The 27,416-nt window shown below is 38.3% G+C and overlaps 1 protein-coding gene across 10 annotated transcripts in view; it reads left to right on the plus strand.

Moving 5' to 3' along the window:
• The first annotated feature begins 3,780 nt into the window (after positions 1 to 3,780).
• The window catches only part of LOC122671143 (transcriptional corepressor LEUNIG-like), a 48,670-nt gene continuing 25,034 nt past the window's right edge, over positions 3,781 to 27,416 (plus strand). For 3 of the 10 annotated variants that reach the window (XM_043868241.1, XM_043868244.1, XM_043868243.1), the window contains exons 1-8: positions 3,781 to 4,038; positions 4,558 to 4,655; positions 4,804 to 4,913; positions 12,611 to 12,997; positions 13,076 to 13,179; positions 13,320 to 13,407; positions 13,494 to 13,569; positions 20,717 to 20,766. In XM_043868241.1, coding sequence (XP_043724176.1) covers positions 4,007 to 4,038; positions 4,558 to 4,655; positions 4,804 to 4,913; positions 12,611 to 12,997; positions 13,076 to 13,179; positions 13,320 to 13,407; positions 13,494 to 13,569; positions 20,717 to 20,766 — 945 coding nt within the window. In that variant the 5' untranslated portion in view covers positions 3,781 to 4,006. The remainder of the gene's footprint in view (positions 4,039 to 4,557; positions 4,656 to 4,803; positions 4,914 to 12,610; positions 12,998 to 13,075; positions 13,180 to 13,319; positions 13,408 to 13,493; positions 13,570 to 20,716; positions 20,767 to 27,416) is intronic. The other 7 variants (XM_043868240.1, XM_043868242.1, XM_043868245.1 and 4 more) reach the window with 5 other exon arrangements.

The raw sequence follows: 27,416 nt of genomic DNA on the forward strand, positions 1-27,416 counted from the left end.
AACTATTAATAACCTTATGATACTCAATGATTTTTATCGGTTTCATTCGGCCCAGTTTGGAAATTGGTTGGTTCGGAGTGGCCTAGTTTTTAGCCGATCCCATCATACCCAAGTCCAAAACCAGTCCAATAAGGATTGCTCAGTTCGATGCAGGTTTTTTTGGTCGTCTTACCGGTTCAGGCTAGGTTTTGACACCCTTACCCACGCTCTTAGAGATTTCTACCTTTCCATGAGGCGCGATGATCATTTTGCGTGACTCTGTGTTTGGGTGTAGGGGTCACACGCCGTACACGACTAGATATCATTCTTTCTCCCATAAAAAGAATAAGGGGAAAAGAATGCTAAATAGTCACGTGGCTCCTGTGCGTAGACATAGACGGGCGCAAAAAGTACCATATTAGCCCCATGAAAAGGTGAAAATCCCATCCAAGGCAATGCTTTTGCATGTGCTCCCATTGACCAACATTTGTGTGCAAACTCTAAAGGCGCAAGATCTCTTTCCTAAAAGTTAAATTCTAAACGACCCGGAGAGATCATGATTCATCCTTTGCTTAACGGCTTAACCCTTGGTAATTTCGATGTTTGGTTAACAACTTCTTAGATTTGGTTGATAGAGGAGCATTTGCAAATTCCTTCGGATTTTGAATTTACTGTATTAGCCCAACAGTGGACCAAGTTTGCATAATAGGACTCTGCAGTCGGCACTTTAATTGCTCGCATCGTCCAGGAAAAATAAAAGAGCCCAAGGGGATAACACATTGCAACAAGTAATATTTGCGTTCATTCCAAATCAGGGTAATTTAGTCATTTCAAATGATATACTCTTTAATCATCTAATGCCACGACGGCAAGTTCTCATCATTGGCTCGAAAATGAATATCCTCAGGCAAGACATTAAAAAGTTTTCTGGATGGGACCCAACTTTACTTTTCTCAAAAGACTAAAGCATCCCTACCAAATAGAGTAATCAAAGGCCAATGAGTTTTGATTGAGTGAGCTTAACCGACATTTTCTAATTCCATTCGGTCTCTGCGTTGACAAGTCTAAAAAATCCAACCATTGAATCCTTTGACTTTTTTTTGGTCAATTTCCGAATGGGAGAGAAGGGGTTTCATCTAACAAGGTCAATAGAAAACCTACTTTAATGATCATGATTATCCGATGGAGTCATCCAAACTAAGTGTTGTTGCTTAATCCTTTAATAGGAAAAGAATAAGGATCCAACACTTGTACCAATCCGATGGTAGTATTTTTTTTTGGGGAAAATTACACTGCGACCGTCTGAGGTTTGTCCTAAATACAGAGCGACCCCTTGTGTTTCAAAATTATACAGTTGTACCCCCTGAGTGGACGGTGTTAAATAATACAATGTAAAATGCCAACTTTGCCCTCTTCTAATATCCTTAACCAAAAACTGTTAAATATATAATTTAAAATGCCAACTTTGCCCTCTTCAAATCCTCTTTCCTCTTTGACCCTTTTTTTTTTTTTTCTTCTTCTTGATTTTCTTTTTTTCTGGCTTCTTCTCCTCCTTCGTTGCCATCGTTGCTTTCATCGCCGCCATTCCAGCCAACCCAACAGCTCCAGGCTTCATCCAAGTATAAAGAGTGGAGTGGCTTGAACCCAAGAGCACATCTGAGATGAGCACAGGATGAAGAAGAAGAATCACTCCTCTTATCTTTCTTAATAATCCCCTATCAGACGGAGAGATACAGTCTTTTATACACAGAGAAATCTAAATCGCCTTCCTTGATCTTCTACCGATTTCCTCCAATTCAAACTCTCTACTCGCAGACCCAGAAAACCCCCTTTTCCCTCTCTATCTTTTTCTCCTCCTCTCTCCTCCGGTTTTTCTCTAGCTTAAACCCAAAAACCACAAACGACAAACCCTTTTTTTTTTCCCTCTCTTCAAAGTTTAAACCCCTTTTCTTTTTTGGAAGAATGCCGAAAGATGATGAGGAAGAATGAAGAAATGGGGAGTGGCAAAAAATTAAGGACTAGCAGTGCGGTGCAATGAGGGTCTGGGAGGACAAAACTCTCTCTATTTCATTCTTTTTCTTCCTCTTATTTTTTTTCCTACTTATTCCTTCCTTCCGTTCACTAAACCTTCTTCACTCTCTCTCTTTTCTATAAATTCTCTCTCTCTCTTGCACCTGTCTGTGTAACACTTCACCACGTGGCTTTGGTTATGTCTTCTTGATTACTGTCTCCGTTAATTAGGTAAAGTAAAGAACACAAAGAGAATACTCTAAACTGGATCACATTGGGGGGGGGGGGGGAGGCGCGATGATCAAAGAGTAGACAGATACAGATCCACCATCGGCCCTACTACCGCTGGCGATGAAGCTTCTGTCAATTTTCCAACCCTACCCTTTTTGTTTGTATATCCCTGCAAAACCTTTTCTTTTGTATATCCCTGCAAAACCTTTTCTTTTGTTACCCGGAGAAGATAAGAGAAGGAGAGTATGGTCATCAATTCCCCGCTTGCAATCGTTGGGGAGTTCAAAGAATCCCTTCCTGCACTCTCTATTTCGTCTTTTTCTTCCTCAGATGGAGAAGCAACCAGAGAAGAGGGTGGGAAGTTAGGGATGCCCTATGGGCAAAATGGTAAACTCACAACCCATTAGGGGTATATTAGTCATTTGAAGGTAAACTTAACCAACACTGTAACACCTATCTATCGGACTAGGGCTGATTGTAACAACCTAAACTCAAGGGGTGCGACTGTATAATGAAGAAACATAGAGGTCACTTTGTATTTAGGACAAACCTCAGGGGGTTGCTATGTAATTTTCCCTTCTCTAGCACAAATGGTACCTACACTACACCTGGGTCTGCACATGCAACTCTACAACATCCCAAGAAGACACAGAGGAAGAAGAGTCCATCCTTGGTGACCATGGTTTGACGAATCGGTATCAGATCAATCGATTTGTAATTGATTCTTGATCGATCTCGTATTAGTGAATCAGTATCGAAAAGGATAAAAATATGAAAAAATCGATTTCTTTTTAAGAAAACAAGAATAAATCCAACCGATTTAAATCAATATCGACAAAGACCAATATAGACACTGATATCGATACTGATACTGATGCCAATTACTAAAACCATGTTGGTGATCGGAAAAAAAATCCTCTGCAGTGCCTAAATCTTGTGGTGCACTATTGCAATGCGGGCCTGAGAGGTGGACACGTGGAAGATGCGACATCCAACGATGCTGAGCTCGAGAAGAAAGAAGAAAAAATAACTGCCTTGCATCGAACTTGCATAGTTGGATGAAGCCTCTTCCACGAGTCGACTCTCAAGGTTGCATTGTTGTGCTCCGCCAGATGTCCGCATTATAGAGGATTTTAATACGTTGGTGACTTAGGTCGAGACTTCAATGGCACTTAATTTGTGTTGATAGGTAGTTTGGATTTCAAAGGTCCTTTCGGTTAGAAATTTGGCTTGAACCTTCAGGGTAGTCTGGTCATTCACATGAGATATCAAAATGGGATCCGCGGCAACTCAATTAACCATAGTTACCCAAAAATTTTCAGACCCAATAAGAAAAGAGAAAAACAGATTAAAGGCTTACACATTGGTTTTGCAGGTAATTATATTTCTCCATATAATATCATTTATTTTTTATTTTATTTACAAAAATATACATTTTAATATTTTTTTTATGCCTTTGGGCTGCCAGAAATATAGAGGACGTTCGCTCCTCGCTCCGGAGCTGAGTAGATTTTTCTTTTATTTCTTTTTCTTTTTTTTCCTTTTCCTTTCAGACTCTCTTCTCTCACTGCATTTTCTTTTCCCTCTTCTTTGAGTTCTTGGGTTATGTATAAGGAAGTACTGTGAACATAAAATCGGCTTTTGTATAGGTTTATAAGCTTCATACAGGGAGAGAGGGAGATCGATTTCACCTGAGAAAACTCAAACCATTTTGTTAAAATCTGACTGAGGGAAAGGAGTTCTCTGACATATCCAACACTACTATTCTGGCTCTGTATTTAGAATCATGTCTCAGACAAACTGGGAAGCCGACAAAATGTAAGTATTCGTTTTATTATTTGTTTTTGATTGTCTTCCATTGATTTCGGTTTATCAGCTTGGAATATCTGTATATTTGTAGTGGGTTTGTGGTGCTTTTCTGTATAGTCCTTGAGTTTTGAGGGTTATGATCGTGTTGGTGACTTCTACTGGGTCTTCTCCTTTATGGGTAGTGTCCCTTAGTTAAGTTTTTCTCATTTGGTCTCTCTTCTTTTCTTCTAGGGTTTTTTATTTTGCAGCTTTTGCTTGCTGTTTGTTGCAGTATTGTTTTTCTGGTTGAGTTCCAGGTTTTATGATCTGTCTTGAAGTTTAGGTTTTGTGCATGTATAAGCTGGGTTTTGGTTTCTTCTGGCGTAAATCATCCTGTAATGTTTTAATCTGTCTCTTCTGTTTCTAAATAATATGAGGCTACTGTCTGCATTCTTAGAGTCGTCTTCTGTTTTTGTTAGCTTTCATTTGTGAATTTTCAATCTTTTTTCCCCTAACCATTGTTCTCGTCTTTTTACTGTTGGATAACAGGTTGGATGTATACATTTATGATTATCTAGTGAAAAGGAATTTGCAGGCTTCAGCAAAGGCCTTTCAAGCAGAAGGGAAAGTATCTTCGGACCCTGTGGGTAAGATTATTATGAAGTCCTCATTAAATAATGACTATTAACAGACTTTTGAGTGGGAGTAGAGAATGTGGATAGCTATTGTGTTATGGGATTTTTCCTTCCAAACTGAGATTTTGTTTCTACTTTTTTCACTTGTGTGGGTTTGCAGCTATTGATGCTCCTGGTGGGTTTCTCTTTGAATGGTGGTCGGTTTTCTGGGATATCTTTATTGCAAGGACTAATGAGAAGCACTCAGAGGTTGCGGCGTCTTACATTGAGGTGGGTGTGAGCATGTTTTCATCCTCCTGCATTTAATTGATCTTAAAGTTTCTTGTCTTTTGCGAGTCTTGATTTTATTAATTTCAACTTTTAGATTGCATAGCTTGCTCAATGTTCTAGTTAGGTCTCATTGTTTGCTGTTGTGTTTGAACGTTAGTTTGTCCTCCTTGAATAGTGGTATGCTGTTTTTCTTTTTCAGTTCGCTAAAAGATGGTCTAGAACTACTTGTCCCTACCCCCCCCCCAACAAAAAAGAAAAAAAATAAAATAAAGATAAGAAAAAGGTCCAGAACTACATATTTCACCCTTATCAGTTCTATTAGTTAATGTTGTATTACCATACATAATTGGAATGTAATGCATTAGATTATTATCTTCTGGGATTCAGTATTATTTGTATTTCGTCTGGAAGGATTTCTTCTTATTAAAATGTGGATTATAAACATTGAAATATTTGATAATTGTGTATGTTCTTGCTTTGAGATATTTTCAGGTATTATGGTGTTATCTTTGTTCTGTATTTGCTTGTTTTGAGGTGTTCTTCTGATTATGTATTTCTTTAATAAGTTACCCCATTAGTTATTTACTCAAAAGAAAAATTAGTCCTATTGTTTTGCAGGAAGAGGTACTCAACTTAACTATGCCTTGTCATAGCTATATGGGGGCTGCACAAGTCCTCTTCTGTGAGAACAGATAATTAGCTACTAAATTGATTTACGATGGTGCATCAAAGCTGAGGGTTCCAATGTATGTTTCTAAGTAATAACCCATAAATGAAACATACTATGCCTTTTCATAGCTGTATGGGGGCTGCACAAGTCCTCTTCTGTGAGAACAGATAATTAGCTACTAAATTGATTTACGATGGTGCATCAAAGCTGAGGGTTCCAATGTATGTTTCTAAGTAATAACCCATAAATGAAATCAAAGCCTTGGTTTAATAGGCAGTACGCATGATATGTGGCTAGGACTGGTTGACTCTATGATTGTTTTGGTAAGTTTTTGTAAATGCTGATGATAGGGTTTCTTCTAGGATCTTGAAAAATTAGAAATTCTGAATGTGATCTACATATTCAGTTTCTGAAAAATATTTTTGTTCTCCCCTATGAGAAAGATTAGCTAATTTTTTGTTGCTTTGATTTTGAATTCACAAAATCTTCAAGATGGTATGGGAGTCTCTACTCAAAATGTTTAAGCTTTCGGGGTGGAGAGAGGCTTATCTTTGGCAAAAAGATCCCCGGTTGGGCCAACTATGATTCCTTCCTAGTTGGAGTGCTTATTTGTTCCACATGGAATGATGATGTGGCAACTCTGACCATTGGATGTTTAGGGAATTATTATATGGATTGGCTACTTGTCAAATTTGGACCAAAATTAATATTTACCCTCTTGTATAATGGCAAGCCCTCTCATGTCTTTCCATGCATCCCTTCATTAATCCATACACCCTCTTGGTAGTCCATAATTTTTCAATGCTTCATTATTCTCTGTGGCGAACTCTGCTTAGGCTGAAACTTGACATGTGAGTAGGGAACTGCTATGTGTCCATCAAATTTCAGCCCCATATGACTTGCCACATGGCAGAAATAGGTAGGCCAACCAGAAAACCTGCTCCCACAAAAGATGTTCAGATTTCTTACTTGCTTTAAAGAAGAGTAAAGGATGGAAGCTTTCTTCACCCTGCATTTACATTATCCAGAGTTCCTTCCTAGTTGGGCCAACCAGAAAACTTACTTCCACAAAAGATGTTCAGATTTCTTACCTGCTTTAAAGAAGAGTAATGGATGGAAGCTTTCACCCCGCATTTACATTATGGTGAGGAGAATGGGGAGTCATTCATCCATTGCAAAGTCACTTAGGTGAAGGGGATCAATTGGTGTTATTTTTTTTGGGGGGGGGGGAACTTTCACCGGTTAGTGGTGCAGGTGCACTGCCTTAGACCGACCCGAACCCATTTGGTTATCCATGTGAAGATGAACCGGGTCCATTGCTTTCTTTAGTTCAGTAGGATATTTAATTTATTTATTTATTAGGGTTTTTATTAGTTGGGATTTTATCTTGTAATCTTTTATTTTAAATAGACTACTTAGTGGTAGAGTCCTTTCCATACTTAAGTTTTAATAGGCTAATTAATAGTAGAGTTGATTTAGGAATATAATTTTCAGTTTTAGTAAGCAATTAGGAGTTTATTTTCTGGGTTTTATAAATAGAGATGTAACCCAACGATGGAAGCAGATTTGAATGAAAAAGTTTTGAGTTTCGTTACCAGATTGGTACAAATAATGGTTGTGTGACCATCTCTTTCCCCCCACCCCTACTTTGTGCGGTCTCTCTTTCTCTCTCTTCTTCTTTTTCTCCTCTCACTTTCCCTGTTTATTTCCTGCAACTTCATTACTTTGTTTCTATTAATGGTAAACCATAACCGACAGAGGAGTCCATCGATTTGAAACCCACATTGGTTTGATTTCAAACTTGGGATGTGAGAACCTTTTCCCTGGGCGATTCAGATCACAGGTTTCCCTGCCTCATTCGACTTCCCTATTGTGAGCACTAACCAAAAATCAGATCTGGTCTGAAACCCTTCCGCTGGGAATTACTTACTGAGTGTGGGTCGTCTTCCTTTCTCTCCGATTGGACTGTTGAAGATTAGCATTCAGAAGGGATCATCATCACCAACATCTTCCTTCAGTCCATCGAAGCCTTACCGAGGGAGCTCTCCCACCATCACTCCTCTTTCCCTTGCCGCCATTCTGTTTCCAGAAGTAGGAGACGACCTCTCCAGCCCCCTTTCCCACTATTACTTTGAGTCCTTTATTTTATTTTCTTAGTTTCCTTTAATAACCCAGCCCTTTATTCCTTATTCCTTCATATCCTTTTATTTTGTTTTGTTACTTCCAATCTGTCCCCATATAAAAAAATATAATGACCTTTATGTCCTAACCCTCAACCACTTTCCTAAGCAACCCTTGAAAATTCTGGTTAGTCCTTATGATTGATATATGGGAAAATTTAGGCTTTTGCTCCCTTCAGGAAGGGACAAAGGTTGCAATCAATATATTAGGAAAATTTGGGCTTCTGTTTGAGGCCTTTGGGTGTCAATGAACATGAGAATTTTTGAAGAAAATAGTTGGGATGTACAGTGGATGATATAGATTATGGGTAGTATGCAAGTGAACGTGGTTAATTCAGTCTCTTTAGATAATAATTTAGGGGGTCTATCCATTGACTTCAGCTCATGGAATTGTCATTTCATTGCATCATCCTTTTTATTTTTTAGATTTCAAATCCTATTTCCTTTAGCCTCATCGTGCACCATGTTGAATCCTGATGTGCTCTCCATAGACCACTGGGCGTGTTAGGTGTTTTACCAATGGCTTATTCTAAAGAGGCAAATATTTTATTTCTTTAAATTCTTCACTTTTGGTTTTTTTGATTGCATAGACATTTGCAAGTGGCTATTCGCAATAAATCCAAAAACCCATATTCAGCCCTAAATTTGTAGAAAGTATTGGTAGTGAACTCTAAATTTGCGGCTCCTGTTTGCTTTGGATTTAGTATATGTATAGTATTGTATTCTGTAGTTCATTATTCTTGATGCAGATAAGTCACCTAATGGTTTATTTTATTGGAAATAAGCCGTGGGTTGGGTTTTGTATATGTTAGGCCTTTGTGCCCATAGATTTTCTTCGTAATGGACCACTTTAATGGGCCCTAAAATATGGGTAGAAAGAAGGAAAACGGGATTTACTTCATTAGTTTAGTTAAAGTCATGTTTTGAGTTAGTTTCTTTCAGTATTTTAGTTTCCTAGTCAGTTTATGTTACCTTATTAGTTAAAGATTGAGTTAGGCCTTTCCTTTTTAGTGTTTGAGTTTGTTTTTGAGTTTTCTATATAAGTTTGTATGGGGCTAAAACCTTTATACGAATTTGATTAATGAGATTGAGAAAATGGCTGCTTCCGTAGTGAGAATCGTCTTCAGGGCGAACCCCATTGCCAAGGCAAGGTCCCCCGAGAACCCTACTTTAATGAGTAAAAAAGTGAGGGCCCGATAGGGAAAGTAGGCCCCCACCCTAGTTAAGAGGTTAATCCAATAGGGGACCCACCCCATCTTCAGACAAAGAAGATAACTAAACAAAACTATAGTGGAATGTAAGAGGACTGGAATGGACCACCTCATAAGCTTTAAAGCATTGTGAGAGAGTATGGTGAGAGACCAAAATACGGTGAGAGGCCTGAGTCTGAGAGAGACTACCTTATCTTCTTCTTCCTTTCTTCGATTTCTTGTTTATATTTTATTATTCTGAAATTTCCTGCAAAGAATCGATCAAAGTATTTACTGTTTGTGGACTTGAAGTTGATCTTCTTTTGGATTGGTTATCACTTGTGACCGGTCTACATTATTTGATATCAGAGCAATGGATGGATGGCAGATGGAGTCAAAGGTTGCTGAATTCTACTTCCCATTGAAGGATGATCATGCAAGTTTGATTCGGCATCTCTACCAAACTCGTGGATGAGGTTTTTTTTTTTTTTGTTTTTTCCGAGCAGACGAGAATTGATGCAGTCATGCAGATAAGTCACCTAATGGGCTTATTTTATTGAAAATAAGCCTTTTGTTGGGTTAATGTATATGTTGGGCTTTGATCCCATAGGGTTTTTTTTTGGGGGGTACTTTAATGGGCCTAAAATATGGGTAGAAAATAGGAAAACGAGATTTACTTCATTAGTTTAGTTAGAGTCATATGTTGAGCCAGTTTCTTTCATTATTTTAGTTTCCTAGTAAGTTTATGTTACCTTATTATTGATGAATGTGGTAGGCCTTTCTTTTTTAGTGTTTGAATCTTCTATATAAATTTGTAAGGGGCTACAGCCTTGTACACGAATTTGATTAATGAGACTCAGAAAAAAAAAAAAAGCTTTGTGCTTTGCTCTGTGACAGAGTATGGTGAGATACCAAAACATGGTAAGAAGCCGTGGGTGAAAAGCTCGAGTCTGAGAGAGACTACCCTATCGTCTTCTTCCCTTCTTCGATTTCTTGTTTTTATTTTATTGTTCTGAAATTTCCTGCAACTCTGAGAATGGACTGAAGTATTTACTGTTGCTGGACCTGAAGTTTGTGATCCTCTTGTGGGTTGGTTATCTCTAGTGACTGGTCTACATTAATGCTTAGTTATTTTTTTTGTGTATACTTGTTGGACTTTCTACAGTTTGTTTTCTAGGGAATTAACCTTTCAATGGAAATAATACACTTTTGTAGAAGAATTCTGATGGAACTCAAAAAGAAAACAGAATGTTAAGAAGTATATATTACAGGGGGTTACTTGTAACTAAAATTTATTAATAGGCAAGGTCCAAGATTTCGGTTTGATTAGGATTTCGACTGTGGTTGAAACCGAAATGGCCAAAATGACACTGAAATTTGGTCCATTTTGGTGAAAAACCGAAACATTGAAGATCCCTCAATTCATATGCCATATTGTTTCAAGCAATGTCAAAACTGATATAAGTTGCCGAAATTTTGATATTTTGGTCAAAATTTCAAACCATGTTAATAGGGGCTTATGTGTTAATAGTCATAAGTCAGGGATGCTACTTGTAATTATTCAAGTTTTATATCTTATAAATATATTTAATTAGTTGTCGATTAAGCCATTCTGAACCCTATCACTCTGTAGTCTTTTCCTCCCTATTTTCTTCTTTTCTTTCTTTCCATTCTTTGAGTCATATTTGCTATTGGTATGTTCTGATCTAATAACCTGGTATCAGAGCACTATTAATCAGTATTTTTTTCCTTCTCCTTTTAATCTACTGATTCTAGCTTGAGGTTATCTTTAGTTCAAGACTTGTGGTGTGTTCAGAAATGGTTATTGCTGCTACTGTGGTTGGTGTGTTCTCTTGTTAATTACAATCAGAAGCAAGGGATTGATGGTTCAGTAGTGTATAGATAAGATTTGGTGTGTGATCTGATCCCGTGAAAACTGACCAGTGCTGGGAACAGTACTCTGAACAGTGCCTGTACTTGTGGCTGTGAAGATTTTTAATAGTGATGTTGACTTATGAAGGTCGATGTCTCAGATATATCCTCTATATGATTTTGTTGTTGACCTCTGAATTCTTGTTAGTTTCTTTAAATTTGAACTTCTTTTTAGCAATCTTTGTGGTAGGAGTGTAGGGCTATAGGACTCTTCAGAAAATCACTTTTCTGTTGTCAGATTCACTTTGTGACTTGTTCTACCAGCATGACAGGTTTATCGACTGTAGTTTCAGACCCATCTGATCTGGTTTGCTGAAATTATTGAAATTTTCCTAATTCTGGTTATGTTTTCTGAGGATGATTTTACGTTTGAGGGCATTATAATTCTGTTATTAATATATATACACAATGGATTACTGTAAACCTTGGTGGATGCAACTAAGTTACAATTTACAATAAATTAGTTAAGTTACGTCTCTAATTATCTATTATGGGTACAATCGTTGAAGGTTTATATCAATGCAAATTGAAAACTGAAATATTTAACTTCAGACCCTCCACGAATATGATGACTGGAAGAGAGAGAATGATACTATACCTGTTTGGTTGTGGAACGGTATGGAGACTTCTTTTGCTGCTAATGTCATGTTTCACAATATTGCTAAAGGTTTTTAGGATGATTTGAGGGAAAGTTACTCTGAAGCTAAGAGTCTGTTGCTTGTTTATGATCTTTCAATTTTAAATGGGGTGATAAGTCTTTGAATGATTATTGTAGTGCACTTAAGGGTATGTGGGAGGAGCTTAAAATATGTCAAGCTATTACCACTGTTTTGGATCAATTAAAGAAACAATGTGCTGAATTTCTAAGTAGGAAAGTTTTTATCTAGTCTTAACTCTGAGTTACAGCTAGTTAAGAGTTAGGTACTTGTTGGAGAAACTGTTCTGTTTGTTAATGAAGCTTTTTTGCCGCATTAAGCATATTGTTTCTCCTTTCCTAATTACATCTGAATCACCTCTCTCTGCAAAGGAAGTTCTGCCTCAGTGGTTTATAGTGGAGGTTGTGACAGAGGTGCTGAATTTCCTGGTAGAGGCCGTGGTTCAGGGTGAAGTCAAGGGCATGACATTTGTGGTCGTGGTGAACAACAGCTCAAGGATGTTCCATGTTGGGCATCGGTTATATTTACGCGTTAGCATGAGGGGAAGAGTTAAGAAGTATATATCGCAGGGGGTTATTGTAGTTATAATTTATTAATTGGGGTTTATGTGCTAATAGTCACAAGTATATGGTATTAGTTGTAATTACTGGTTTTTTTTATATCTTACAAATATGTGGTTAGTAGTTGATTGAGGCATTCTAAACGCTATTGATCTGAGTCTTTTCTTTCATCCTTCTTTTGGTCCTAATTACTGTTGAATATTATTTTGATCTAGTAACAGAGGAGACATTTATTTGTTTATTTTTGTGGGTGAATTGTTATATAGTGAGGATGCTTTGGCTCATGTGTTGGTATAACTGGACCTTTGAGTGTGATTCAACTATTTTTATTGGCTTTTAGAATAAGATGGACCTTCCATTCTTTGATGATGATGATGATGCAGATCTAATGGCTTGATCACCATATTGTAGAACTGTGATCTTGCATGCTATTTAATTGATGGGGCCTAGGATTAGGAATGCTTCCTTGTTTTCAGCCACCATTTAGGTTTAGGATTTTGGATTTGCAGACTCAATTAATCAAAGCACGGGAGCAGCAACAGCAACAACAGCAGCAGCAGCAACCCAATCAACAGCAGCAACAACAACAGCAACAGCAACAGCAACAGCAACATCAACAATTACAGATGCAGCAGCTCTTATTGCAGAGACACGCGCAACAGCAACAACAACAGCAACAGCAACAGCAACAGCAACAGCAACAGCAGCAGCAGCAGCAGCAGCAGCAGCGGAGAGAGAGCCCCCACCTTCTAAATGGCACTCCCAATGGGCTCGTTGGTAATGACACTCTTATGCGACAGAACCCTGGAACTGCAAATGCCTTAGCCACAAAAATGTACGAAGAAAGGTTGAAGCTGCCAATTCAGAGGGATCCTTTGGATGATGCAGCTATGAAGGTCCATACTCCTATAATTGCTCTTAGCAAATTGTTTCTCCTTATCATGTCCCTCTTAATACAATTTTGATGTCATCAGAAACTTCTGTTACAGCAAAGGTTTGGTGACAATGTGGGCCAGCTTCTGGATTCAAATCATTCCTCAATGTTGAAGTCTGCTGCAGCTGCTAGCCAGCCATCTGGGTAACCATTTTATTTACTTTTGGAAGTTGGAACCTTGTTTTAAACTCTGTTGCAGTCAGAATATTTGATTGATTGTTGTTATCTTGGGACCTTCTACTGTTTTAGATGTGTAATTTCTTAAGCTCCTCCACCTTTTATAGGCAAGTGTTGCATGGTACAGCTGGTGGAATGTCAGGGACCCTGCAACAAGTTCAAGCTCGCAACCAGCAGCTGCCTGGATCTACACAGGTTCGGTTTCCTAGAAGTGATCCATTAGTCGTTCTTTCTCTTATCATCATTATCATGTACTGGTGTAACTTGGAATAGTGAAACAGGAGATAAAGAGTGAGATGAATCCAGTATTGAATCCCAGAGCTGCAGGTCCTGACGGTTCATTACTTGGAGTTCCTGGTATTTAATTTCAACTCTTGTTATTTAAAGTTTTTTTTTTTGTTTTTGGGGGTGGTGGTGGTGGGGGAAGGGGTGCTTTGAAATATAAATCAGGGATTTGATGTTTTAATTTAGTGTCTTACTTTAGCTCCATGAGGACTTGTGATCAGACTGATTGATGGATCTGAAGGTGGTAGGTGGGCTTAGTTAGTGATGGGAGGAAGAAGATCCCAATCTGGTGGTTGATATGGCCAGATCTGAATCAAGATATAATGGTTCAGATAGAAAAGGAAAATTACCCGATCTCGATAAGTATTTTCCCATAATAAAATCAGTAATTAGACAATCCAAATAATAGAAATCAAAGGGGGCAATTGGGAGGAGAGAGGGGTAAGTGAAGGTTGTTATGGAGGAGATAAAGTAGAGAAGAAGATAAGCTGTGCTGGTAATAAGAGAGTAGGGAAGAAGACAAGCTGTGCTGCTCATGAGAGAGAAAATGAGAGAAACGTAGGGACTGAAATTAGGAATCAATTAAGAAAGAAGGGAGAAAGAGAAGACAGCATGCAAGTGAGAGAAAATTGGGAGAAATAAGTTGCGATGGGAGCGAGAGAGATATAACATGAGAGGGGAAAATATCAAGAGAGGACAGAAGAAATAGTAGGAAGAGGGAAATTTCTTGCGAAGTTAAGAGAAGAGATAATAAAACTAATATGGCACTTAATTTCATAAACATATGGATTCATCATTAACCAAAATCGTAGGGGGTAAAAATTGCAATGTTTTTTTTTTAATAGAAACAAGAGAAATCTTCTAGATTAGATCAACTACTAATAAAATATAAGAAATGTATTCATACACAGAAGATTCTCCATTCAAATAAAGAGATAGGAGTGTTTATGTCATTTGGGATGGATATTTATACCAATTTAACTGCATTTAATGCCAGTCATACACATAGTATTAAATCTCGTTTTGGAAGGCCATTTCGGCTAGACCAAAATTTCCGAGATACCGAAAATTCGCCAAAATATTGTCTTTTTTCTATGAGTTTTGCTTGGCCATTTCTTGGTGCAAATTCCGGAAATGACCAAAATACCGAAACAAAATGACCGAAATTTCGACAAAACGGTGCATTTTTTAGATCGAAATTACCGAAATTTCCGAAACGAGATGACTGAAATTTACGAAATATTGTATTTTTTCATTTCAATAATCGTACACATGCATGACCGTGCATGAAAACTTTTGCCTAATATCCAGACTTTACTTACTAGGACTCTTGGACAACTAAGGAATATAGAATTTCTAGATTTCCTAAACTAACTCATAGACTAACAATTACTCTCCTAATCAACATGGGACCCTATACAATGCAATATTAATTTTGTGTATCCCTTAAAAGACCCCCTTTGGGTTTTATATTTCAGCCCATTACAACAATATAACCCAAAAAACTAAGGCCTAACCCAAATTAAAACCTGACCCAAATTTAAACTGGGCCTACATTATTCTCTCCTTGTTAGAAAAGACTTGTCCTCGAGTCTTAGGGTGTTGTAGCACCACCAGACTCCATTGGCATCTTTGATCATTCACTTTGATAGAATGTTGATCCTTTGCACAAACTCAGCAACATGCGGCTTCATCTCGTCCAATAGTTGTGGAGGAAGAAGGGAATCAACGTTCTCGATCTCTTCGAATTGTGTTTCCTCAATTGAAATCCGTTCTTGGGGCTCAACAACTTCAATCGGACCATCAATTAACTTTTCAGCTTCAATCTCGGTTGTGGTCTTCTGGGGCCACCCAAACACTAAACAAACCAAGTATTATGGATAATGACAAATTTGTAAATTGTATCACTGTCTAGCACTAAAGTAACAAACATAGTTGTCAAGGCATTGCCTAGGCGACGCCTAGGCATCCAGACGCCTTGGTCGCCTTGGGTGCCTAGGTGGATGCCTTGGATGCCTTGTTGGTGTCGCCTTGATTTTGAACCCTCTCCAATGCCTTGGGTCCCCTAGATGCCATGACAACTATGGTAACAAATGGTGGCAGTACCATAATGTAGAAAACCTAGGACCTGTAACCAGTAACTTTAGAGAGGAGAAAAGAGAGAAGAGAAGAAAGAGAGAAGAGAAGATGGAAGAAGAATAGATTGTAATGCTTGAGTGATCTTATTGATCAGACAAGCCCTCTATTTATAATAACTGAGAAAGATAAAATAGGACAGAATTGCCCCTAATCTAGTCTAGCTAACTCTATTAGAAGAGTAGGCAGTACATAATGATATAATAAGTAAACAACCCAAAAGGACCAGAATACCCCCACGGTTTTTTGGTGTACATTGTTCAACACTCCCACTCAAGTTGGAGTATACATATATCAAAAGGAAGCTCCAGCTTGTACTATAAGAAAAATATAAATGCTACACTAGTCTTGAATAGTAGTCGTAGACTCCAGTGAGCACAAAGAGAACTCCAATCAACCACTATAAAGCACACATTCCAACATTCTAACGCTCCCCCTCAAGTTGGCGCATATAAAGCACAAATGCCCAACTTAAACAAAATAGGAACAAACAGAGTCGTAATAGTGTCTAGCTTGACACACTGGCAGATGGATGAAGCTCCCAAATAATCTTGGACATAATAAATCTTCAAGAACTGGAGATAATTGATCATCAAAACCTGGACAGACTTGATCAGCAAACCGGGATAGGATTGTTTTGCAAAACCTGGGAAGGGTCGATCTTCAAAATAGAGAGAAACACTTTTCTTAATAAAGGCAGAAAAAGGACAGACACAATCTTCCAAAAAAGGCAGCTTTCATCGATCTTCAATAACTGTTCAGTGATGAATCTCGGATCTTCATAGTAACATATAATCTTGGAGATAAATAAATAGGGCAGCAAACATCGGAAAAACCTGAATCAACTCAACTGTAAATCCTCAAATAGACAATACTTCAATCTACCCCTCACGGAAAATTCAACCCAGTAACAAGAGATACCCAATGGCAATGGTGGAAAAAACTGGTCTTCAATGTTTTGCACTGTCTGCAAGAATCTGTAATGTCTGCAAGGTTCTGCAAGTTTTGCAAGTTCTGCAATGTCTGCAAGTTTTTGCAAGTTCTGCAATGGAATTGTACACAATCTCTCCCTCACGTGGTGTAATACACGTGGACAAATAATGGAGATGATGTAAGGGATAATGTCAAAAAGTGTAATTTTCCAGAATTTTCCAAAGGTGCTATGGATAATTAAAAAGGAAGGAATGGCAAAATTATAAGTTACTAGAAATTTCCAAAGGTGTTATGGGTAAATACCAAAGGTATGGGATATGAAGGGAATTAGAATTATTGAAAGGGAACGGAGTTGGAAAAAGGATGACATGGCTGTAATTTGGTTGAAATCCATTTTTAAATACAATCCAAGCCAAAAGGCAAACTGGTAATAAACCAGAATTTTCAAGTGTCAATTAGGTAGTCAAATAGGGGAATGGCAGAATTGCAAATAACACAAAGTTGAAAAGGGATGGCATTCTGGTAAATATGGTGAACAGTATAGAAGTCCTTTGAAAGAAACAAAGAGGGCCGTAGGGTCAAGGATTAAATAAGTTCAAAAGGTAAGGGCAAAGCTGGAAGTGGAAATAGAAAAAGGAATAAAATTGAAATAACAATTATAAACTGGAGGGGCATACTTATCATTGTGCTGAAGTACCCCTCTTCTTCTCCACGACATAACACCAAGGCAACCCAAACCCTTTGCTGGAACAGAGGCGTGAACACCACGGCAGTGAGGAATCGAAGCCAACAGTAGGGTGGAAAAATCTATCCAAATAAATCTTCCCACAGCAAGAATCAACCCTTGAAACCAGATCAGCAGTAGTAGCCATCAACCAATTCTTCAAACCAGGAAATACCAGAACCATAGCAGCGGCAGCCAGAGATGTAGAACCAGAGGCGGAAACAGCATCTCCTCCTTGAGGTTGATTGTAGCAACGATACCAGGGAAGGATTTTATAGAATCGTGGACCAAGGCAGGGCTCGTGTAGGAGAGGACTGCTTCTTCCTCACGATTTCTTCTCAGCCATATTCGAAACAGACCTGGCGGTAACCAAGAAACCATAAAAAATCGACTCCCTACAAGTGAATCTGGCGGTAGGGTAGAAGTTTAAATCTGATCAGTAGAATGATGACCAGAATCGATCTCCACAAACTGAAGAAAAAAACTTCGAATCTGAACAACCGTGATCAGCAACTTGAGATGATCTGCAGAAGTCGATCTTCAAGAGGGAAGAATTGATTCTTGATAAGGCAGAATAATCTTCAAAAAACTTGCGTTCATCGATATTCATTGGCTGGCCAGCAGATAAATAGGTCTACAAATCAGAAACAGATCTGCAATAAACAGATCCTGTGTCTTCAATAAAAAAAATCCAGATTGAATCTGGAAAAAAAGAAAGAATCGATGCAGGCTTTTAATCTCCTCAAAAGGGAAGAATCGATCTTAAAAACAGGGAGCACTTGTAGCAAATCGAATCAGCAACTCAATGTATGAAACCCTAGTTCTTCTTCTTCGATGAACTAGGGTTTCTTTCTAAAAACAAGAAACCCTAAACGACTCTCAAAATGGCAATCTTGGAGAGAATCAGTCACTGGTTGCCTAGCTTTGATAACATGTAGAAAACTTAGGACCTGTAACCAGTAACTTTAGAGAGGAGAAAAAAGAGAAGAGAAGAGAAGATGGAAGAAGAATAGGTTGTAATGCTTGAGTGATCTTATTGATCGGACAAGCCCTCTATTTATAATAACTGAGAAAGATAAAATAGGACAGAATTGCCCCTAATCTAGTCTAGCCAACTCTATTAGAAGAGTAGGCAGTACATAATGATATAATAAGTAAACAACCTAAAAGGACCAGAATACACCCACGGTATTCTGGTGTACATTATTCAACACATAATTTAATAGAAGTTCAAAATATACGAAATGGGACACAAGTGAGTGGAGTGTGACGTATTAGTGGGAGGGATAATCTTGGAAGAGAAAACAAAATAAGGATTGGAAGGACTAGTGAAACAAAAGGAAGGGTACTTATGGAAACACTTGATGAAGGCTTTTAAAAACAAAAGAAATCGATCATCTTCTACCTCCAGCCTTTGAATCAGCGCCAACCAGAGAGGAAAGCTTAACTGGAACTCTCTGGTATGGCCTTAGATGGCCTTGTATCTCCCAGCTGTGGTATCGTAGGAGGGCTCCTCGTATTTACTCCTGTATCAAGTAGAACCAGCAACCAAGGAGATGAAATAACTCTTCTGAAAGCAAAACCACCGAAAGTTGCAGGCTCAGGTATGATTGCTGGAAATATCCCTCAATCAGAACAGAATTTTGGAACTGAAACCAGGGATTAGTGTTTCCTGGGGTAGGTTAAATCACTCACCAAGAGATGAGGGAAAACAGGAGAGGGATGGGAGGCTTCGAACTTGATTTGGGGAAAACAATGTTACTGCTAGAACAGGGGTACTGTAATAATGTAAGGCTAAATTAGAGATAACCTAACCCCAATAATACCCACAATAGCAATGAACAACTAATTCCCAAACAGCAGACCCAATCAAGGCTAAACTTAGAATTAGAAGGTGTAGCAGAACTTCGATGTTCAGCCAAGTGATGGACCTTGAACGCAGGTCGAGCGTGGGTCTAAACAAGGCAGAATATCCCTCCAAAGTAGAACTAATTCTGATGGCCCGATATGGAGATGAGGGCTGAGGACAGGATTTGAAGGTTACGACTGAAAATGGAAGGTAAGTTATATCTGGCAAACCAGCAAAAGTGAGGGCTCCAAACTGGGATTGAAGGTAGGTCTGGGTGACAGGATTCAGCCCTCCAATTCTCAGTTGAATCTTATCTGCAGTTGCATAGATATCAAGTCTTGAAGTTGCAGCAGGATTAGGACTGGAATTCTGAATCGCAGAGGTGTTTCAGGCCTTCTATGATTGAGTGCAGCAGCAGCAGTACTTTGGGATGATTGTGGATCGATTCAAGTCTTCAAAGAGTTCTCCAGCAGCTGTTTGTTGCTGTCTCAAGGCAGCAGCAGTACTAGAGATTGAAAGGAAGAAGAAGAAAAAAATAGAGGACAGGATAGAAAAGGGGGATAGGGTTGGCTCTCTCAGCCCCTCATCCTCTCACCAGAACACAAAGTTGCATAAAGCAATTTCATTCATCAACATAATCGTTGGGAGACCTCTACGGGAATTACATTATATAGACTCAAGGGTTGAGCCTAAAATAGAAACAACCAAAATAGAAAGTCCCTTGTAGAGTTGAGAGTTGAGACTTGGGTTACAAGTAATTGGACAAATTAGAAGGTATCTAAAAATAGAAACTCTAACTCAGCTAAGAAACTAAAATAGAAACTCTAATTTAGCTAAGACTAATAAGACTGAAATAACAAAAAGGAAACAAAATCTTCTAGAAGCTGTCCCATCGATCCTGGAGTGTCTTGCTGTTCAAGGCTTCTAGAATAGAAGCACACATAATCTAAGGTGGGATCCACAACACTGTCCATGTGAACAGTAACTTTGTTTTTGAAATAAAGTAGGGAAGAAGACAAGCTCACAAATGAGAAAAAATGGAGAGATAAGTTGTGATAGGAGGGAGTGAAATCTTTTACCAAGTTATTATGAGGGAGAGGATAAAACCAAGAAGGCATTCAATTTCAAAAACATATATATTCATCATTAACTAAAACTGCAGGCATGGTACAATGCTTATTTGTAGAAATAAGAGAATCTTCTAGATCATATCAACTACTAATAGTATATGGTATCTAGACTTACCTAACTAGGACTCTTGGATAGTTAAGTAATCAGAATTACTAACTCATAGACTAACAACTAGTCTCCTATCCAATTGACGACACCAAAATGGAACTTACTAAAGTAAAATATTAATTTCATGTACCCTTTTAACCCCCCCAACACTTTTGGGGTTTACATTTCAGTCCATTATAATAATAGAACCGAAAACTAAGGCCAACCCAAACCAAAACTGAAACTTGTCCTGCATCGATTTGGGAAGTTTTGTTGCTTATTTCTAATTTGTAGGTTACTTTAACTGCCTGAGGACTGTGTGGGAAAATTTGTTGCTGATGTTTTGTTTGTTATTTCAGGATCAAATCAAGGTGGTAACAATTTGACTTTGAAAGGATGGCCACTCACTGTGAGTCTTTTATGTTATGTTCTTAACTCATTTTTATAGTATTTCCCATGTTCAAAACTTGCAGTCTTCAGTTTCATTACAAATATGTTTACCTATTCTGCCATTTAGCTATTTGCTATGTTCAATGTTGGGAGTAGTGAAAGGAATTCAGAAATTTTGGTCATGGGAAACTTGAGTGGCTTTGTTTTTGTGATTCGAAGGAATGCCCCTTTAGTTTTCCCACCTTTGCATGGAGACTTTCATTGATATTGTGAGGTTTCAGTTGAAAATTAGTATGTGATGTCTTTGATTTTATACTGCTAAAAGATTGACTAGTATTGATACTACTACTAAACCTTATCCCTACAAAATGGGCTCGGCTACATGGATCCGTGCAAAGACAACGTATAGATAATAATAATAAAAAGAAAGGAACACAGCAGCATCAACAACAACTCAGCAATATCCCACCTAACTGGGGTTGACTACATGGTTCCTTGCCCCCCGATTATCTGTATTCGAGGTCATACTTGAGACAAGACCTAACCTATGCATGTCTTTGCTCACTTCTCCTAGGGTCATTTTAGGCCTGCCCCTAGCTCTTTTAGTTCCTTCGATTTGAATCAGATCACTCCTCCGTATTGGTACATCCCAATGCCTCCTTTGGACATGGCCATGCCACCTCAAATGATGTCTCAGGGCAACTCCCAAAGCTCTAATATGGTCATTCCTTACTTAATCCTTCCGCGTTTTGTTGCATATCCATCTCAACATCCACATCTCTGCTACACTTAGTTTATCTATATTACACTTCTTAATTGCCCAACATTCCGCTCTGTACATCTAATGTAGTCCTAGATAGGTAGAAGACCTACTAGGAGCCACGTAGATCAGACCCTCACAAAGGTGCTGGCCGATTGGGACAGATTGGAGTATTTTAGGTCAAATCTAGGGTTAGGTTTATGAGAATGGGGTTAAATCTTTTATGGGTTTAATAGGCAGGTCTAGGAGAAGCTAATGGTGTAGGTTGAACAAGGTTTGAATAAAAAATTCAAATTTCAGAAATTAGGGTTAGGGTTTCGGGTTTTGGAAATTAGGAAAAGTAGAGAATTTAGGGTTTGGGATGACAATTTGGAGAGGGGCTTTGGATCAAGTGTTCTAGGCAGTGAGAGGGTGATTCGACTGAAGTTTGGTTGGGTTTTGATGGCTGGAAGTATAGGATCTGTATTTTAGGGTTTTGGGGTTTTATAGAGATGAGGGGGAATTAGGATGGGGCTGCAAGCTAGGTCGAGTGGAGGAGGAGATGAGAGGGTGCTGTGGTCCAATTCTGGTGGTGTTCTAATGAGGGGATGGTGCTGGACAGATATTTGAAGAATTAGGGTTTATGGATATCGATTAGGGTTAGGTGGGAGGATTAAGAAGAAGATGGGAGAATACTGAAACAGTAAATAACTTACTGGGATGAAGATCAGTAGCAGCAGTAGCTTGAAAGTTGATTGAAGAAGACCTCCCAATCATGAACAGATGCAAGGAGTCACAGGAGATCCACCTACCCTTTACCTTGATATGACTCACAAGACTCAATCTCAAAGGGGAAGGAGATCACCAGCAGCAACAATGGCAGCCTCAAACGAAATATTTTTTTAAATCTAAACTATCGGGGAGCCTCCCACGATTTCATTATTAATAATAGAAGACCATATGCCAAATCTTAATCTAAACAAAATACTCCCTCACTAAATCGTGGAGGGGTGGACCTAATTAAAACAACTTAAAAGTTTAAAAGGGTTAAAAGACCTATCTACCCCTAATAACTTAAAATAAAAGACACTTAAATTAGACCAACTTAAATTAAACCAATTGGATGCAACCAATTTGAACCGATTCAATTAAAACCTTAAAAATAAAACTAAGTATAGATTTAATCTAAGCCTTCTACTATGACCCTATGCCTAGGGTGGTTTCTTCAACTCGAGGAGGCTTGGATCTACATCAACATCTGCGTCATAGCTGGTCATACGACTGTCCTATAGAATTTTCCTTTAAGTTTTAAAGGAATACGATGATCACACAACCCTTTGGACACACCTCTCTACTTCATCCATCCCACTTTAATTCTTTGTGAAACATCATCCTCTATATCACCTTTATTTATGGTTGACCCCAGATATCTAAAATAATCACTTTGCGGTATCTCTGTTTCCTTAATATTCACCATTTCATTATCCGTGTTAGTGGATCTAAAGTTGCTCACCATATACTTCGTCTTCATTCTACTTATCTTAAACCTCTTGATTCAAAGGTTGATCTCCATAACTCTGACTTAGCATTAATTCTTGCTTTTGTCTCATCCAACAAGACGATATCATCAGTAAAAAGCATATACCACAGAGCCTCATCTTGAATGTTCTTGGTTAAATCATCCATAATAAGCGCAAACATATGAGGGCTTAGAGCTGATCCTTGATGTAATCCAATTGTAACTAGGAATCACTACCTTGACCCATGGAATGAGGTCTCATTCATCTTGGTGGTTTCTCTGTGGACTTCCAAAAATTGAGATTTTTTCCCATTTTTTGACGGAAAATCGCCAATGATAGTTTGACAGCCACCATCCATTAATAGTGGATCGAGTTCATCGCAATTGCGTTTTAGAGATCCATACCCTAAGATAGGGTAATTTCAGTTTTTTGATGACTCCACTTTTTTGTATTGTGGGGATGAGTACATTCGATTCTTCAGCAACACTTTGACATGGGAAGCCTATGTGTCACAGACAGAGACTAACTTGCTTCGACAGAGTCAAGCGAGGTCTCAAGGTTTTGATCCAACATGACACTCGTTTGCATGATAGAAGTGAGATAAGATTGATGTTCATTTTTACATTCCTAATACTTATTTAAGTTGTTTTACATTAATTGTATGCTTTCTACTACTAAATTATGTGTAGAATAGGGCCTATTAGAGACCATGTACGTCGTAGCCTACCAACTTAGGGTCTGAAGTCAAACTCCTATTTGGACTTTGATTTTTCAAAATCTAATAGTGTCATTGTGTTTAAATGGCCCAAAATAGGCTGTATACCAAGTTTCATGACCTAACTAAGTCAAAAACCCACTGAAACCAAGCAACGAGTTCAACAAAAAAAAAATACATCAACTCGCTGAGATCTTGGCTCAACTCGGTTTTCTGCAAGGCTGATACCAGGTCTGAAATTGAGACCTTGAACCATGCCTTGACCTCCCACGGTTCTCACACTAGTCTCCACACCCTCATATATATCTTTAGTTATGTCTACTTACTCACAACCCTTCTCTTCTCTTGTACATGCCATATTAACTCTCTAAGGACTCTGGCATTAGGCTTGTTCTAGGTCAATAAAGACCATATGGAGATCGTTCTTGCAGAGGAAGCTGTACTCCGACCATCATCTCTCCCTAGATATGTGCCACGTCAGCGATGAGATAACAACAAGGGAATCTTGGGTTCGAGACCTAACTCGACCGTAAGTAAATAGCTTCTGTTGTTGATCTACCTGGCATAAAACCAAATTAGTTCTCCAAGATAGTAGTTTGTCTTCTTAGGTGGGCTACAATAACTCTCTCCCATAATTTCATTGTATGACTCATTAGTTTTATGCCTCTATAGTTATTGCTGCTCTGAATATTACCTTTGTTTTTGTAGATTGAAACCACAATGCTTCTCCTCCATTCACCGGCATTTTCCTTGTGTTTATAATCTTGTTTAATAGTTTGGTTAACCAAGATAAACGACATACTCCTAAGCTCTTCCACACTTCTATTAGGACCCCATCTGGGCCTGGTGCTTTGCATACTTTCATCTTTCTTAAGGCTTCTTTAACTTCAGACACCCTAAGCTTCTGTATTTATCTATAGCGTGTGGTATCTTGATGAGTAATGCAGTCTTCTGGGCCACTCTTACTCGAAATGGCTCCATTTAGTAGGCTGTAAAAATACTCTTCCCATTTCTTTGTAATGTCCTCATCCCTTACAAGCACTCTACCATCGTCACTGTTAATTCTTCTAACATGGTCGAAATCTCTACTCTTCTTTTCCCTCATTTTAGTTATGTAATAGATAGATAGCTTTTTCTTTTCTTCTGGTTCAGATGGTTATAGAGATCTTCATACTTCTTTGCCCTTGCTTTCCCACAATCTTCTTAGCTTCATTTCTGTTAGACTTATACCTTTTCAAATCCTCTACATCTTTAGTCCTTTACAAAGTTTTAAAGCTAGCTTTCTTAGTCTTAATGGCTGCTTGAACCTCACGGCTCACCATCCCACTACCAAGTCTTCCTAGTGGGATGACGTTTTCATTCCCCTAGAACATCTTTGGCAACCTTCTTAATTCAAGTTGTCATCTCGTTCCATATCGTGTTAGTGTCCCCCTTAAAGTCCCACTTTCCTTTTTTGTCCACTTATTCAATGAATGGATTCTAGTTAACCCCCCCCCCCCTTTTAAGCTCCACCACCTTTTCCTAGTAATGTAGGACTAGATCAGCATAGGTCTAATCCCAGGCAGGATGAAAAAGAAAATCTCCAAAGAACAAGAAAGAGAGCAATGGAAACAAAAATCATACGAGGGAACGAAGAGAACAATGGGAAGTAAGAGTAAGGGAGACAAGAGAACAATGGGAAGTAAGAATAAGGGAAGCAAGAGAACAATGGAAACTCAAATGAGGGAACAATTTCCTTGGCTGAAGTAATAAATAAAAAAACCACAAATTTGTAACTTGTTGAAGCAACATTAATCTTGATGTAATAATCTTCAAACCAATGTGACAATCAATTGACAGACATCCCAGCAGCTTGTAGCACTCTTGAACTCGATTTGAACAAATTAGGGTTTGGATTCAATAACCAATGGAAGGGGATGGGGAAGGGAATGGGCATCTCACCCTACCTATCTCAGGATTTTAACAAAGGCTAAAGCCAAAATTTTATTAATCAAATTCGTGTACCATGCTGCCCTCCCTTACAAACTTATATAGAAGACTTAAAAATATACTTAGACACTAAAAAGGAAAGGCCTAGCCCTATCCTTAACTAATAAGGTAACCTAAATTTACTAAGAAAGTGAAATAATAAAGAAAATTAACTCAAAATAGGATTCTAACTAAACTAAGGAAGTAATTCCCGTTTTCCTATTTTCTACCCATATTTTAGGCCCATTAAATTGGTCAATTACAAAATAAACCCATAGGATCAAAAGCCAAACACATCTATAACCCAACCCAAAACTTATTTCCACTAAAATAAGCCCTAAGTGACTTATCTACATCACCTAGGGCAAATTGGCTCCCCTTCCTTACGATCCTGGGGAGTGAGGCATATATCAATTACCAATATCTATGTTGAGTGGATATGCTTTCCCCTGGTATCACCGTATAGTCCTTACGTAGTAATCTATTGGTCCTTCTAGTTAGGAAGAAATCTATTTGGCTATTATGATGCTCACTTTTATAGGTATCCATATGCTCCTCTCTCTTTTCAATTCGAGTGTTTACAATGGATAAACTCCGTTTTTTTATTGGCTGCTGCTCACCTACATGAAAGGAGTCCTTGCTGTCCACGTACTAAAGAGAACTCCTTTTTAAATCTTCTTCTCACGATTTTTCTGTAAAGGAGTTTTATATTGTATGAGGTTGACTCTTTCTCCACTTTGAACTACTGAATCTTAGTTGTCCAATTTATTTTAAAATTCATCTCCAACTTGGATTCTTGCTGAACTTTTTATTTTTATGTGGTCCATTATATGCTGAATTTCTGAACCAAATTTGACAGCAAAATAGCTCACAGTCTTCAATCTTTAACATCAGCTTTGAGTCCATCTTCCTATCAAAATCTCTTTCAAGATCCATGCAAGGGAAGCTGTAATGCTGTCCACGTTTGAGACCTTAAGAGTTCTAATAGAACTCAACTTCATTTTAACCAATATAGGGGCTGATGTAATGTACTGAATCAAAATCAAACAACTCCAATAAACATGTGGCAGCAGCAAATAAACTTATTATTTAATCTCCATACTCAACAGTTGTAACAGAGCTGGGCCGAAACCTTATGGGCTTAAAACATTTAAGGGAAACCAATATAATTGGCTGATCCAACATGAGCCAATCATTTAACCAAAAAATAGACCGAGTCATAAACCAGTGAGTCAACTCAACCAATTATTACCTTGACTCATCAACTGAACTCAGTGAGCCAACTCAACTAATTATTGCCTTGGCTCATCAATTGAACCAGCCATCAAATGAATTATATCCTCGACTGAATCACAATCGAACTATTAAGTTAGTATCACCTTGGCACTAGTGTTGACATCAATTCCAACATGTGATGTGCTCAACACATGGATAACAACAACAAAATTTAAAATTGAGATCCCCTCTTCATTCCTCTTGCCAAAACCATAACCTCCATGAACACCTTTATAGCCTCTACGGTCTCTCTCAATCATGGTACTAAATCTCGTTTCGTTTCGGTGTTTTGGTCTGACCGAAATTTCTGAGATACCGCGTCGAAATATGGTATTTTTTTGTGGGTGTAAAATGCCAAAAATGACCGAGATTTCCGAAATTTTCGAAACGAGATTATCGAAATTACCGAGATTTCAAAAATTTCCGAAACGAGATGACCGAAATTTCCGAAA

The sequence above is a fragment of the Telopea speciosissima genome, chromosome 8, assembly GCF_018873765.1.
Source record: "Telopea speciosissima isolate NSW1024214 ecotype Mountain lineage chromosome 8, Tspe_v1, whole genome shotgun sequence".
Classification (NCBI taxonomy): domain Eukaryota; kingdom Viridiplantae; phylum Streptophyta; class Magnoliopsida; order Proteales; family Proteaceae; genus Telopea; species Telopea speciosissima.